We start from the raw sequence: 16,943 nt of genomic DNA, 5'->3' as shown, positions 1-16,943 counted from the left end.
ATTTTCAGACATATAGCTGTCTAGGAAGGAATAATGCAAAAAGATGATTTTCTTTACCTTGAAAACTCTTTGAATTTGTATGATCATTTGTTATCTTGCATATCTTCAGTTCTTTAATCACAGGGTACTTTTGAGCTGAGAATTCTTTACTAGTATGTTTTTGAGCTGAGCCACTTTACTGACGAGTTGTATGTAAAATTTCTGCACATTAAATGACATCTCTACTGATTTTGAGTAGAAAGTTGGAGATGGGTTCTCAAAAATATTTAACACCAAGTGAAAACCCTTAAGGGTGAAACAAACCTGTAAAATAACATTTCTGAAAGAAAAATGCTTACTTTCTGTTGAAATAGTCTGGTCCACCATTTTGCTTAAGTCTCTAAAGAATATCTGTTAAGATTTTCTTAACTATCTACTTTGTGTAGAATTTGAAATTTCATTCCTATTTAAAGCCCCAAAGAGCACAGAGACCACACATCCCCTTTGCTATTATTACTCTAGCTCTATGGAAACACAGTTAAGCTTTATGACATATATTTTAGTCAAGGTTCTTCAGAGACAACCAATAGGATATATGTACAAGAGAAAGAGATTTATTATAAGAAATCATCAGCTCATGCAATTATGGAGGTTGACAAGTGCCAAGATCTACATCAGTATGCTGAAGACCTGGAGACCCAGGAGAGTTGGTGGTTTTAATTCCCATCTGCGTCCAAAGGCCTGAAAACCAGGAGTGCCAATAGTGTAGTTCTCGGCTTAAGACCCAGGAAGAACCAACATTTCAGTTTGAGTCTAAAGGCAGGAGAAAACCAGTGTTACAGCGTAAATGCATCCAGGCTCAAGGAGTTCCCTCTTACTCAGGGGAAGATCAGTCTTCTGTTCAGGACTTCACCCGATTGGATGACACCCTCCCACATAATGGAGAGCAGTCTACTCAGTCTACTGCTTCAAATGTTAAGCTTCAAAGAAATACCCTCACAGACGCATCTACAGTGGTGTTTGACCAAACGTATTGGCACTCCATGGCCCGGTCAAGTTGACACATAAAATTCACCATCACACATATATCAAGATTATTGCTGTCCTCAGTGTGTCAGCGGCATTTCCTCTCATGTTCTGAAGGTATTGCAGCAGTACAGGTATGTTGACTTCACAGGTAAAAGTACAGAGGCAGGAAGGAATGAGTTTCTGTCCTAGTCATCTTTTGAAGAGCATCAGGAGACACTCTGGCAGAAGCTGACTTCCTCTTAGGCATCATTGGCTAGGACTGTGAGTTTGTGACCAACTTGCTATGATCTAGAGTTGAAATGGTGGAGTCAGGAGATAAATCTGGAGGGTATGACTCCAGAGCCCATGCCCTTCCACCGTAACATCCTGCCTCCCTGCTGGGCCTGTAGGTACAATGCTGGCCCTGCCACTACCTAGCTATGGGGACATGGACAAGTTACTTACTTAGTCCCTTTGTGCTTCAGGTTCTTTAAGTTAGGGATAATGTTAGTACCTGCATCAAAAGGCGGTTGTGAAGATTAAATGATTTGAAGTGTATAAAGTACTGAGAAAAGTACTTGGCACTTAGTGAGTGCTCACTAAACGGTTGGCAATTTTTGCTGCTTTTGTTGTTATCTATATGACTTGGTTAGTTTACTTAACCTGCAATACTAACTCTCTGGTCCAAATCATAGATATCTCTGAACTGTACTGTTGTTACAGTTTCCTAACTGGTCTCTCTGCCTTTTAAAAAAAAAAAAAAGGAAAATAAAAATTCTTCTACTTGATCTTATCAAATCCATGCTATTAACCATGGTTTGTAAGACCCTGCATGATCTGGTCCTTCCTCCCTTTCCAACTTCACCTTATAACATAGTGCACCTTGTAAACTTTCTCTTCCTTCCTTGAAAATGTGAAGCTTATTTCCATTTTCACTTTAAGGTTTTGCCAGAGCTCTTTCTTCTCCCTGGGCAGTTCTCCCAGTTCTTCCTTAGGACCACTCCTTCGGATATTAGGTGTCAACTTATGTCACTTCCACAGGAAGGCTTTTCTTGATCATCTATAGGAGTCCTCAATCATTCCCTAGCATAGTGCTTCTCAGACTTAAGTGTGCATATGAAACACCTATATATTTTGTTAAAAATGCAAATTTTGATTCAGACCCCTGAGGTGGTGCCTAAAATTCTATACTTTTGTTGAGCTCCCTGGGGAGGTCAGAGGTCCCAGGATATCACTCAGTTTTATTTTCACCAGTATACTGATCATTACATGATCCTTTGTTGCTTCTTCATCTAATTTTTTATCTGTCTTCCCCTTGACTGGAGGGAAGTCTCCACAAGGAAAGGTATTTGTTTTTAAGTGTAGTTTCACTGGTGATAATAATAGTGCCTGAGCTACATAGTTGGTTCTCAAGAAACGTGAATGAATGAATCAATGAACAGATTCATTTATGGGTGTTTTTAGTTATTTGTATAATAGGATCATTGTGCAGAGTAAAGCAAGTAATTATGTGAAGTTACTTAGCCTAGTCCCTAGTACACTGTAGGTGCTCAATAAATGTGAGCCGCTCTTAATAGAATTTTCTTTTAAACTCAAAATTTTGACAATTCTTTTTAAAACAGTGATTCTTAACCAGTTTTTGTTCACTTGTTTGAAATTCTGAAGGAATTTGTAGTATATTTAGAGGTCTTACCTCAAGAAAAATGCACAAACATACACACAGATACTTTTAATTTCAGAAAGCTCTCAGACCCCCCCCCCGCCCCCCCCCAATTCACTGCCAGCCTGTCAAGACCTTATTTAGAAAAAACAACCCATATATATATAAAAATTCTTGTTAGGGCTGTTTGCGTCAATTTGCCTTTTTCTAATTTCTCAACAGTTGTACTGTCGAATTGCCTCTTCTTTCTTGTTGTAAGTTATTATGTGCCATTAAGAAAAGCATCAGTGCTTGTGTGCTCAGTCGCTCAGTTGTGTCCTACTCTTTGTGACCCCATGGACTGTAGCCTGCCAGGCTCCTCTGTTCATGGGATTTTCTAGGCAAGAATACTAGAATGGGTTGCCATGCCCTCCTCCAGGGGATCTTTCGGACCCAGGATTTGAACCCGTGCCTCTTGCTTCTCCTGCATTAGTGGATTCTTTACCATGGAGCCACCTGGGAAGCCCCAAAGAGCGTAATTGTGGTTTATACTATTAATGCAATGAGATTATTTAAGTGGAACATGTTAGCATAGACTTTAAGAGTGCAGAACTTAAAAATTTTTTTGTTCTAAATCTCCGTTTTAAGATGAAATCTTAAATATTGGGGGAACTCCCTTCTCTTCCTGCCAGTAATGCCCCCGCAACAAACAGACGTGATTTGTGTTCTTAAAACTTGCTGGACTTCTGTAAGAAGTGTGCCAAGCATTAAACCCACAAAGTGACACAGGACAAGAAGGGCAAGGATTCTTTGAATGCCCAGGAAAAGTGGTCTTATGACAGGAAGCAGAGAGGCTATGATGGGCAGAATGAGCTGCTTTTCTGGAAAAAAGGCTAAAATTACAAAAAGGGATTGTGCTGAGGCTTGAATGAATTGAGCCTAGAAAGTGCTGCAGATTTAGAGAGTGCTGACTGTTAAGGCCTGCAAGCATTTTGAACTGGGAGGAGATAAAAGGACTAAGTGGTCCAGTCCTAAGCTTCATTTTTTATTTTTTTATGAAGACAGTAAAATCTTAAGCTTATGTTCATTTAAAAAAAAAGTTGGTGGAGGGGTAGCTGAAGTAATAACAAATAAACCTGTTAAAGCCTGGGGAAACTAATTTTTTTTTCCTTAGGGAGAAAAATAGATGTAATTGTTAGAATACTATCTAGAAAATTATAATAGATTGTTCAGATGCTAAAATATCATGATATTGACTAAATCTTATAGCAGGTGGGCTATGGAGTATAGTAGAATCTTCCTAAAACTTAGTTTAGGAGAGTGAAATAAGGTAGAAAATTGAGGTATTAAAACAGTTTAGATTTTTTTTTTCCCCTCTAAAATCTCCCATTTATGTTTGTGGATTAGTGTGTGGATCTTCAGAATGGCATTTTCCCACTGTCCATTTGGAGTACAATAAGGCAAATTAATACAAATCAAAATAATATGGCAGCAGCATCACATAATTTGTGTACACTGATGTAGTAACAGATTTAATTTAGTGCAGCTTTTGAGAAGTCTTTTGTGTTTCAATTTATACAGCTGCTATCCAGGCCTAAGCTGGCCAGTCTTTCAGCCTTGAGCATCTTGCCTGACTGATTCTCTTTCTTTTTAAAAAGACTTTATTATTTTTTTAGAGCAGTTTTAGGTTCACAGCAAAATTCAGAGAAAGGTACAGAGATTTGCCAAATACCCGCTGCCTGCCCCTCAGCATGTCCCCATTATCACTGTCCCGTCCAGAGAGGTGCATTTGTTACAGTTGATGAACCTCCATTGACGCAGCATCATCATCCAAAGTCCATAGTTTACAGTAGGGTTCACTCTTGGTGTGGTACAGTCTATGAACATGGACAAATGTATAATGACATGTATCCATCAATATAGTATATTTTAAGGTATTTTCACTACCCTAAAAATCCTCTGTGTTCTGCCTATTCACACCTTCTTCCTATCTACTTGCTTCCTTTTTCTACTACTGATCTTTTTACTATCTTCACAGTTTTGCCTTTTCTAGAATGTCATTGTTGTATAATTAAGATATAGGACCTTACAGCATATAGCTTTTTCAAATTGCTTTTTCACTTAGTTACGTGCTTTTACATTTTGTGTGTGTGTGTTTTCATGACTTGATAGACTCATTTCTTTTTAGTGCTGAGTAATATTCCATTTTCAGGGTGTGCCAGTTTATTTATCCATTCTCCTTCTGAAGGACATCTTGGTTGCTTCTAAGTTATGGCAATTATGAATAAAGATGCTATAAATATATGTGTGCAGGTTTTTGTGGATGTAAGTTTCCAGCTTCTGTGGGTAAATACCAAGGAGCATAATTGTTGGATTGTATGATAAGAGTATAGTTTTGTAACAAACCACCAAATTGTCTTTTAAAGTGGCTGTACCATGTTGCATGCTCATCAAGAAAGAGAGGTCCTATTGCTCCACATCCTGGCCAGCATTTGTCAGTGTTCTGGATTTTGGCCATTCTAATAGGCATGTTCAGTTCAGTCGCTCAGTCGTGTCTGACTCTTTGTGACCCCTTGAATCACAGCACGCCAGGCCTCCCTGTCCATCACCAACTCCCGGAGTTCACTCAGACTCATGTCCATCGAGTCAGTGATGCCATCCAGCCATCTCATCCTCTGTCGTCCCCTTCTCCGTCTGCCCCCAACCACTCCCAGCATCAGAGTATTTTCTATTGAGTCAACTCTTCGCATGAGGTGGCCAAAGTACTGGAGTTTCAGCTTTAGTATCATTCCTTCCAAAGAAATCCCAGGGCTGATCTCCTTCAGAATGGACTGGTTGGATCTCCTTGCAGTCCAAGGGACTCTCAAGAGTCTTCTCCAACACCACAGTTCAAAAGCATCAATTCTTCAGCACTCAGCTTTCTTCACAATCCAACTCTCACATCCATACATGACCACTGGAAAAACCATAGCCTTGACTAGACAGACTTTTGTTGGCAAAGTAATGTCTCTGCTTTTGAATATGCTATCTAGGTTGGTCATAACTTTTCTTCCAAGGAGTAAGCGTCTTTTAATTTCATGGCTGCAGTCACCATCTGCAGTGATTTTGGAACCCCCAAAAATAAAGTCTGACACTGTTAGTGGTATCTAATTGTTCTTTTAATTTGCATTTCTGTGATGGCATATGATGTGGAGATCTTTTCATATGCTTCTTTGTCATACGTGTATCTTCTTTGGTGAGGTTTCTGTTAAAGTTTTTAGACCAGTTTTTAATCAGATTGTTTTCTAGTGAGTTTTTAGAGTTCTTTGTGTGTTTTGGAAAATAGTCTTTTATCAGATGGGTTTTTGGCATATATTTTCTCCCAGTCTGTGGCTTGTCTACTTATGAGACCATGACATTGTCTTTTGCAGAATAAAAGTTTTTAATTAAGTCTAGCTTATCAATGATTTGTCTCAGGAATTGTACCTTTGGTATTGTATCTAAAAAGTTAAAACGGTACCCAAGATCATCTAGGTTTTGTCTGTATTTCTTGCATGATATCTTCTAAGAGTTTTATAGTTTCATTTTTTACATTTAGTCCTATGATGCATTTTTAAAAAAATATTTATTTATTTGGCTGCACCTGGTCTTAGTTGTGGCATATGAACTCTTGATTGAGGCATGTGGTATCTAGTTCGCTGACTAGGGATTGAACCTGGGCCCCCCTGCATTGGGCGTGCAGTCTTAGTCACTGGACCACCAAGGAAGACCCCCCTATGAAGCAATTTGAGTTAATTTTTGTGAGGTGTAAGGTCTGCGTCTAGATTCACTTTTTTGCATGTGGATGTGCTGTTGTCCCAGCATCATTTATTGAAAATACTATCTTTGCTCCACTGTATTACCTTTATTCCTCTGTCAAAATTAATTGACTATATGTATGTGGCTGTATTTCTGGACTCTCTATTCTGTTTTATTGATTGTTTGTCTATTCTTTTGGCAGTACGGTGCTATAATGATTATTGTAGCTTTCTAGTAGGTCTTGAAGTTGGGTAGTGTCAATCCTCCAATTTTGTTCTTCTCTATTGGTATTGTGTTGGTTATTTTGGGTCTCTCTTGCTTCTTCGTTTAAACTTTAGAATTATTTTGTCAGTATCCACAAAATAACTTGCCAGAATTTTAATTGAGATTCTGTTGAATCTGTAGATCAAGTTGGGTAGAACTGACATTTTGACAATATTTAGTCTATCTGTGAGCATAGAATATTTCTCCACTTTTAAGTTCTTTGATTTTGTTCATCAGCATTCTGTCATTTTCTGCATATAGATCTTTTACATATTTTGTTAATTTACACCTTAGTATTTCATTTTTGGGAGTGCTAATGTAAGTGATATTTAAAAAAAATATTTATTAATTCAGCTGTGCTGGTCTTAGTTGTGGCACACAAGATCTTTGATCTTACATTGGGACATGTGGGAATCTTTAGCTGTGGCATGGGGGATCTAGTTCCATGACCAGGCATTGAACCTGGGCTCCCTCTATTGGGAGTGGAGAATCTTAGCCACTGGACCACCAGGGAAGTCCTTAAATGCTATTGTTTTTAATTTTACATTCCACTGTTCACTGCAGGCATATATGAAAGTGATTGTCTTTTGTATATTAACCTTGTATCTTATAACCTTACTGGAATTGCTTGTTAGTGCTAGGAGTCTTATTTTGTTGTTTCTTTTGTATTTTCTATATAGACAATCATGTCATTTGGGAACAGAACATTTTATTTCTTCCTTTCCAATCTGCATGCCTTTTATTTCCTCTTCTTGTCTTATGGCATTATTTAATGCTGTGTTGATATGGAGTGAAGAGAGGGGACATCCTTTACTTGTTCTTGATCTTAGTGGGAAACTTCTAGGCTATTACTCTTAAGTATATTTTTAGCTATAGGGTTTTTGTGGATATTCTTTATCAAGATAAGGAAGTTCCTTCTAGTCTTAGTTTACTGAGAGTTCTTATCATGAATGGGTGTTAGTTTTTGTCAAATGCTTTTTCTGTGTTTATTGATTCCTTGAACCTCAGAATGAGAACACCATGTGTGTTGGGGATCACCTTAAGACTACCCTCTGGGGATTTACTAAAAGACTCAGAGGACTCAGCATATAGTTGTACTCAAGGCTACCATTTATTATAGTGAAAGGATACAAAGCACAATCAGCAAAGGGAAAAGGCATGTGGGGGAAAGTTTGGGAAAAAATTAGAAGCATATAAGCATCTTCTCTCAGTGGAGTCAAACAGAACATGCTTAATACCTCCAGCAACTTTGACAACAGGGGTGAAATGTCTATTAGGAAGATTCATTAGAGACTCAAGGCCTAGGGTCGAGTGGTGGTTATGGACGCGCCCTCTGCCTGTCCATGCGTGCGTGCTTAGCTGCTTCAGTCATGTCTGACTCTGCAGCCCTATGGACTGTAGCCCGCCAGGCTCCTCTTGCCATGGGTTAGAATACTGGAGTGGGTTGCCATGGTCCCCGTCAGGGGATCCTCCCTACCCAGGGATTAAACCTGCATCCCTTATACCTCCTGCATTGGCAGGTGGGTTCTTTATACTAGTGTCACCTGGGAAGCCCACCCGCTGCCTAGCCTGTGCCAATTCCAGACTTGTAGAAGGAAACTCGGTGTTCAGCATAAACCGTATTGCTTATATACAATACAAGCGTTTAGGCACAGTGCGTCACTCTTACTGTTTTTGGGATTGATGGGGAACCCTCTGGGAATTCAAGCTCCCAGTCAAGGTCCCACTTTTGCAAGCAGGCATTTCTAAGCTCTGCAGTCTGAGGCCTGCTGTGTTAACACTTTTCTGTGCGCTGTTCTCACTTAATGTGATCCTATAACGTGGGGAAGAGGCCTTAGGGGCTACTTTGGAAATGAAGGGATATGGGTGTGAGAATGAGGGAGATGTGGAGAGGATGGGACTTTGTTACCCCTTTCTTCTTTTCTGTTAAGTAAATTTAGGATCCAATGGAAGGTTTTGTATATAAAAAAGGTGCTGCTGTTAAAATTACATTTGAAAATCACTCCTTTAAACAATGAGATGAATTTAAGCCAAATATTGGTAAAATCACATTTGGATTTTAGTAGGATCATTTCTGTTGTTGACGGAAGATATTTTTTTAAGAGATTGTGGTCAAGATAAATTTGAGGTTGGAGATGATCAGAGGCAGGGAGATCAAGACAGAGATAATTAAGAGCATCGGCTGGAGTGGTTATATGAAGAAGGAGGAGGAAATGGATTAGAGAGACTTTAGGATGTAAAATTGAGTAGAGAGCTTCTCTGACGGCTCAGACGGTAAAGAGTCTGCCTGCAATGTGAGAGACTTGGGTTTGATCCCTGGGTTGGGAAGATCCCCTGGAGAAGAAATGGCAACCCACTCCAGTATTCTTGCCTGGAAAATCCCATGGACAGAGGAGCCTGGTGGGCTACAGTCCATGGAGTTGCAGAGTCAGATACAACTGAGCGACTAACATACACACAGAAAATTGGGTAGCATTGATGATTGATTGGCTGAGGATCTGGTTGCAGTCTGGGAAGGGGGTTTGGGGTTGGAGAAGGAAATTAGCATTATCTTAGGTATTTTACTTAGTTGATTCCAGGGAGTGAAAAAGAGCATTTTCCCTGGTTGTGAGGGTCTCAAATCCTCCAACACTACTGGGTATCCAGTAGTGGATACCAACACTATCTACCTGAAGGTAATAGCATCAGCTCCCACATGTTAAAGGGCCAATCCTATAAAAATGGTGCCACTTCAGAGGCCAGCTGCAACTGTGCTGCCCTGCTTCCCACCCTTCTGCGTGGCTGATTCAAATTCAGGCGGTTGATAATTAGCTAAGTTTGATAATTTTCTAGTAATGGTCATAGACCTCAGAAACAAACACTTTAAATATGTTTATCAGTTTGTTATAAAGGGTATGTACAACTCAGGAAGAGGCAAATGGAAGGGGTGCACGGGGCAAGGGATGGGGCTTCCATGCCCTCTCTGGATACGCTACCTCCCCTTGAGGTGTTCACCATCCTGGATGCTCTCCAAATCTTGTTGTTCAAGAGTGTTTATAGAGTTTAATCTCCAGCCTCCCTTGCCCTCATAGGTTGGTGGATGGGACTGAAAGTTCCAGCTTTCTAAACACTTGGTCTTTCTGGGAACCAGCCCTGTCCTGAGACTATTTTCAGGACCTTCCCTGAGTTCATTAGCATATGTGTGATGGAAAGAGGCTCATTATGAATAACAAAAGATGCTCTATCACTTAGGAAATTCCAAGGATTTTATGATCTCTGTGCCAGGGACTGTGGACCAACTGAAAGTATGTTTCTTATACCACCCTGGTAAACATCTCAAATCGCTGGAAGCCTCTGTGGAATTCTCAACCTGTGCCTTCAGTTTCAGCCTGAACCCAAATCTTGTCCTTGGTCCTACAAGGCCTAGGATCCCAGGAGACCCTTAGTTTGGTTCTCTATTGCAGGCTGTAAGCCCCATGTATTAGTTAGGGTACAATTTGGGCCTCTGTAACAAAGAGACCCCAAAATACACTGCTTGAAAAGCAAGATAGACGTTTATTTTACATAAAAATCCAGGCAGGTGGTCCAGAGCTGGTTTGGCAGCTCAGCATTGTTGGGGAACTTTGCTCTGCTTTGCTCAGCATTCTGTGTGCCTCTCCTTGCCAGGTTGGCTCTTCCAGCTGCAGCCATGGCACTTTCTTTCCAGACAGAGGGAGGGGAGGGAAAGAGAGGAGGGGAATTTGCCCTTTCCCTTTAAGCGCTCCGGAGCAGAGCACACAAATTTCAGCTTACATCCACTGGTCACGTGGCCATTCTAGCTGCCAGAGACCAGGGTATGGAATATTTTACTGGGCTGACTTGTACCCAGCTAAAACCCCTATTTAGAAAGGGAGAACAGTTATTAGGGGATAGCCCTGCCCTATCCTCAATAGTCACAGTATATTTAAGGATTTTTTTTCCTTTCTTAGATGAAAATAATGTTGTGACTTAATTTTTCCCTAAATTAAGTAATTTTCATATTATTGAAACAAAGGAAACATGGTATTCAATGAAACAAGAGAAACTCTGGCAAAATACCCTTGCAAAATCTTTGCCTAAAAATGTACCAGCTTGAACCTGCCCCAAATAAGGAATGGAGTTATAACTGGACCTTACCACAGATAATCAGTTTTCTTCCTTGAGAAGCTAAAAAAAGGATGAACACACCCTGCTTTGAAACACTCTTCTTGTCTCTCAGCTCTTTGTGTTCAACCTAAAGGTAATGGAAAAAGCAAAGGAATCTTGTAAGCAGAGAACTGAATTCAGCATGGTAACATCTGAATGCTGTGTTGTTTTGGATAGGAAATAAAGAGGCAATAGAAAACCCTTTGCGACTAGTCTCTAAGTCTCTGCCTTGGTATTAAAGAACCAGATTTAGGCCTAATGCAAAGAAAGGTACCACCTCTGCCTTGGGGAAGGATACGATGAACCTTGGTAGCATTCAGTGGAGTGGAGGTAAAGCTGTCACTGTAGAGGGGGTTAGGCTTCTTAGAGGGCTTCCCTGGTGATGCAGACAGTAAAGAATCCGCCTGCAATGCGGGAGACCTGGGTTCGATCCCTGGGTTGGGACGATCTCCTGAAGGAGGGCATGGCAACCCACTCCAGTGTTCTTGCCTGGAGAATCCCATGGACAGAGGAGCCTACAGCCCCTGGGGTCACAAAAAGTAGAACATGACTGAGTAACTAAACACACATACAAAGGCTTCCTAGAAGAGGGGTTATAGTGATAGGTTATGAGTTTGGGGTTTATTAAATTGAGTCAATCATTTATTGTACAAAATGTGTATGTTTTTGAAAAAGTTATTTATCTGGCTGCTCTGAGTCTTAGTTGTAGCATGTGAGATCTAGTTCCCTAACCAGGGATCCAACCAGACCCCCTGCTTTGGGAACACAGAGTCTGAATCACTGGACCACCGGAGAAGTCCCCAAAATGTGTTTTGTATTATAGTTTTCATCAAAATGATTTTTACAACAGCTGCTCAAATATGTACAGTTGTAATTGGTTAAAAGTTTTAAGAAACAGTATCGAGCACTATGAAATACCTTCATTTCAGAAAGTCTTAAATCTTATATATATATATTTGTTTATAGCCTATTCAGTTCAGTCCCCTGAGAGTATGTCTCCAACTGCTGCTACAGAGGCTTATTCAAAAGCTTTAGCTGTTTGCCATGGACCATTGGACCACTATGACTTTCTGATCAAAGCTCGTGAGCTAAAGGATGATGAACATCAAAGAAGAGTCATACAATGTCTGCAGAAACTGCATGAGGACCTTAAAGGATACAGGATAGAGGAAGGCGGGCTTTTTTCTAAGGTAAGATTTGTGTCATGTTAAAGATGGAACAGTTAAAAGTGTGAGCATTTTAAAAATGGATTAAATGCAGTTGGGTACACTCATGAAAGAGCTTGAAAATTTCCTTCCAGTTCCTTTAAACAAGCTCTGTTGGATCCCCATTTCTGACCTCTTGATGTTCTATAGCTTTCTTTTACCTTCAAGGGGATTCAAATAGCTTCATACTGAGGTAGTAAAAAGAATACCTAAATACCAGTTACAGTGAAGACTTGTATGCAATTCAAAGCTTCCCCCTCACTTTAGCTCAGGCCTGGCCTGGGATCAGTAGCAGAGAAGAGGGAGTGACTTGTTCTTTTTTCTCTCCCCTTCTCTCTCTGCCAGCTTGGCTTCCCTAGGGTCAGAATGCGGGGGATAGACGATTAGAGTGAAACAGCAGAGTCTTGAGTGGCCAGTTAAGGGCCATCTGTGTGGTAGATACTGACATGCTAGCTCTCTGTGAGGAGCATTGTGTGCATTCTTCAGGACTCCCATGAGGACCTCCCCACTGCGTCATTGTGACCGACCTCTTATGACTGTAAGGAACAAACGTCTCACAGCTTGGCCCTGTGGTGCGGGGATGGCCTTGCCCTTGCACTTAGCTTTCTTCAGTGGGTCCTTTCAGGACAGCTGTAGCCAGGTCACCTTTGTGGTGTCTACTGAGACCACCCCAAGTAACACACCTCCTTTCTCCAAACCCTACTGTGTGGGCAGCTTCAGTCTCCTGCCCTTGGGCTTCTGCAGATTTAAGAAGCAAACACCAGCATCTGTTCTGAGTGCCCCTGTACTCCTGGGGACACATACATGTCAGGTTCTTCTGTGAACTCTTTCACACCCTACTTGGGTAGCTGTCTGCAGATTTTCTCAATGTAAGTGAGTATCCAGCTAGGGAGAGGATGCCCATTTTGCCTTAATTCTAATCTGTTTGGATGTTTCTCTTGGGGACCCCTTGCACTTGACATGAGGTTGGTTCATCCAGGGGAAATGCCACAGGATTCTTTACCCAGCTAACAATTTTCTACCTTGATTACTTTGGTTGTGGGGCTGTTTTTTGATTCCCCCCTGCCTCTTTTTAAGGAATTCTTGCATATATACAACTAGTGCCTCTCTATAGTGTATAGGGGGACCTGTTTCTCATGTCCTCAGCTTTGAGTTTTAGCTGAAATTCTGAAACAAAAGGAAAAACTCCCATTCCTTGTCCTGCTATAGAAGCTCTGTTATCAGTGGTGTCATCCTTAAATTATGAGGGATATATGGTTCAACCTAAGAAACTAGTTTTCCTTTAATCGACGGACCAAACTACTTATCCCTCTTAACACAAATATCCTCTTATTATAAGGTCTTTATAAGAAAAGTACTGTATAACAATATAACAATAACAATATAACTATAACAATAGTACTTTGTTTATAAGTTCTACTGAAAGTAATTTTACTTTTTAAAAAGCACTTGAGAATGTAACAAAATGGTTTTATTTTTATGTAAGGAAAAATACTGCATTGTATTAACATGTTTTGGTTAAAAACAATAAAGTATTACTTATTTAGGCTTGAGAAAGAAATGGAGATGTAGAATAAGATTAAAAAAGAAAATAGCAACAAAGGGCATCTCCATCACTCAGCCAGGCCTCACAGAGCCGGCACCAGCGTTTGGCACCATTCTCAGATGGCGCAGTGGTAAAAAATCCACCTGCCAATGCAGAAGATGCAAGAGACATGGGTTCAGTCCCTGGGTTGGGAAGATTCCCTTGAGGAGGAAATGGCAACCCACTCCAATTTTCTTTCCTGGAGAATTCCTTGGATAGAGGGGCCTGGCAGGCTACAGTCCATGGGGTTGCAAAGAGTCAGACACGACTGAGCAACTGAGCACAGTGGCTCTGAAAGCTCTGATGACTTGTAGGAAGCGGTCCCTGTTGATGCTCCAGTGCCCTGCCATTCATAAAGAGTGATCTATTTACTCTTTGCTCCTTTTCCCCATTCTCTTTCCTGCTCTGCTCATCCTACCAGCTTCTCATTTCTTTTCCTGTATCTGTGGTTTAAGTTCCTGAGGAAGAATCTGAGAGGCCACCCAAACCCTTCATCCCTGTTTGGGCAGAAGTTTCGCACCAGTTTTCCAGGGGCTGCTAGTCAACACAAAGATTGGCTCTCTGTATAAGGTGCTATCCAGTGCTCCCGTGAGCAGGGCAGTTTCCCTCAGAAGTGGACTGTGAGGCTGGGCGCCAGGGTGTGTTGGCTAGTCCAGCACAATGGTTATGGGAAATAATGATGAATTATCCCTTTTGATGGCCAACGTTTTCTCTTTCTCTTGTGTTCCCAAAAGTTTATGGGTGAATCAAGAAGTAAGAAGTTTGGAAAACATAGATTGCTTAAGTACTGCATACTTAATTATAGTTTGCATTACAGGAGGTCTTCCAAATAAAATGACAACTTTGTTATATGTCCTAGCCAGGAGACAAGATGTTTTACTTACCAGATTTTTGTTGTTATCTGAAAGTTAAAATTTTTCTCATGACTTTTGTATCTTATTCCACCTTTGATATATGAATTGGCTATACTGAATCTGCCTCTAAATAGACAGCTATTTAGCAGTAAGTAAATGTAATACTTTACTCTCTAGAGGCCCTTGTTTTATTGTGTAATTCTTATGTAAGGAGGAAATTTGACAAGTCAGGTAGTTTCTAACGTGTCTAGTGAAAGCTTATATTTGTTAATCCCAATGCATATGTGAATGAATATTTAGTAGATTGATCAACATCTTTTTTATTTGTCCTGTCATTTCTTAAGCCCACAAAATATTTAGCATTGCAGAAGACCCAAATAACAAATTTAATCTGAATAAAACATGTAAAACTTCAGTTTTGAAGATTATAAAGATGCCACAAGACTATTTCTTCTAAAAATACTGACATGCCAATTATCAGAGAAGGAAAATTTAAACTGTTAGATCTTTCCAGCAATAGAACTTTGTTAGTAGTGTAGAGTCCCTTTCTTTAAAAAATAATGTTATTTATGTCTGTGCTGCATCTTTGTTGCTGTGTGGGCTGTTCTCTGGTTGCTGTGGGATGGGGCTCCTCTCTAGTTGCAGTGTGTAGCTTCTCATCATGGTGGCTTCTCTTGTTGCAGAGCACAGGCTCTAGGGCATGTGGGCTCCAGTAGTTATGGCACGTGGCCTCAGGGCTCAGTAGTTGCAGTTCCTGGGCTCTAGGACACAGGCTCAAGGGTCATGGTTTACGGTCTTAGTTTCTCTGCAGCATGTGGGATCTTTCTGGACCGGGATCAAACCATGTCTCCTGCATTGGCAATCTGATTCTTTACCACTGAGCCACCAGGGAAGCCCAGTATGTAGATTTTTTGATTTTTGTAAATAGGGTTTACAATTTCATGGACATTTGATTCTTCCCCCGGCTTTACTGAGATATTATTGACATAATATATCTAAGTTTAAATTGTGCAGTGTGATGATTCATACCTGAATACATTGCTAAATGATTCCATAATAAAATTAGTTAACCCTTGTATCCCCTGACATTGGAGAAGGCAGTGGCACCCCACTCCAGTACTGTTGCCTGGAAAATCCCATGGATGGAGGAGCCTGGGGGGGCTGCAGTCCATGGGGTCGCTAAGAGTCGGACATGACTGAGCGACTTCACTTTCACTTTTCACTTTCCTGCATTGGAGAAGGAAATGGCAACCCACTCCCGTGTTCTTGCCTCGAGAGTCCCAGGGACGGGGGAGCCTGGTGGGAATGCTGTCTATGGGGTCGCACAGAGTCGGACACGACTGAAGTGACGTAGCAGCAGCAGCAGCGTATCCCCTGACATAATTACTATTTCTCTTTGTGGTGAAAATATTTAAGATCTACTCTTCTGACAACTTTCAAATATTAATATGCTACTGTATTATTAATTATAGTCACCATGCTGCACATTAGATCTTATAGTTGGGAGGTTGTACCCTTTGACCAATATTTCACCATTTCCCTTGCCCCACAGCTCTTGATAACCACCATCCTATGAGTTAGGCTCTTGTAAAATTATGCCTGTAAGTGAGAACATACAGGACGGTCTTTGTCTGACTGAATTTCAGTTAGCATATATGCAGATTTGATTTTGTTTTTGGTACAGATGTTTTAAATATTCACTCTGATGGACTTAAAACAAATTGTACTCCTAAGAACCGTTCTGTAAGGATAAGCCATAATGTTAAAATAAAATGCACATTCTTCACAAAATGCTGGAGTTATTTATCAGTGAGGAGAATTGGTGGCAGACTATTAGGCTGCTTTCACCTACCTATGTAACAATGTTTTCTCTAGTAAAAATTCAAAAAAGTTATGAGCAGATGACCATGCTATATGAACAACAAACTAGGAAGAATGAGCATTTATGAACACTTTACTTTTGTTATCAAATAAAACTTACAACCAGGTTAATCTGACACATTTAATGTATGCATAATTGTTATTGTGCTGTGAGGTAATTAGGCATAAATGGTAAGTAGTTCATGTAAATCACTATAATTAGTATTACTTTTACACAGCCAAATCAAGCATTTCTAGAGTCATGGAGTGAAAGAATTAAACAGAGTGTGGAGCTGCTCTGAAAATCTCTGTTTCCATTAATCAGGGGTATATAGGCAGCCAGGTTTTTTCATCTCTGGGGAGGAAACACCATAGCCAAAGAGACCTGGGAACTGGGAAGGGGAGCAGGGGTCAAAATTCCTTTTCCTTTTCTCCTGCTCTCCACAAAATAATTTTGTTTTTCTCTAATGAGAAATTATTATTTCAGTCTTCCTATACAACCTATTATGGTCTTTAATTTGGATACCTCTCCTCACTCTCCTAAGAACAATGCATGTAGCAGGTAGAAATGACCTGCGCTGCCTTGAATTCAGCTGGTGTAAGGTCTTGGTGCTTTCTCTGATCTGGCT

General features: G+C 40.5%; 1 protein-coding gene across 1 annotated transcript in view; it reads left to right on the top strand.

The window, feature by feature from the left end:
- Positions 1–16,943, top strand: part of AFG1L (AFG1 like ATPase) — a 194,573-nt gene that overhangs the window by 13,982 nt on the left and 163,648 nt on the right. Inside the window, exon 2 of the mRNA XM_055535271.1 lies at positions 11,777–12,000. Coding sequence (XP_055391246.1) covers positions 11,777–12,000 — 224 coding nt within the window. The remainder of the gene's footprint in view (positions 1–11,776; positions 12,001–16,943) is intronic.

This window comes from Bubalus kerabau, chromosome 9 (genome assembly GCF_029407905.1).
Source record: "Bubalus kerabau isolate K-KA32 ecotype Philippines breed swamp buffalo chromosome 9, PCC_UOA_SB_1v2, whole genome shotgun sequence".
NCBI lineage: Eukaryota > Metazoa > Chordata > Mammalia > Artiodactyla > Bovidae > Bubalus > Bubalus kerabau.
Note: the sequence above shows the minus strand (reverse complement) of the source record. Positions and strands in the feature narration are given on the sequence as shown.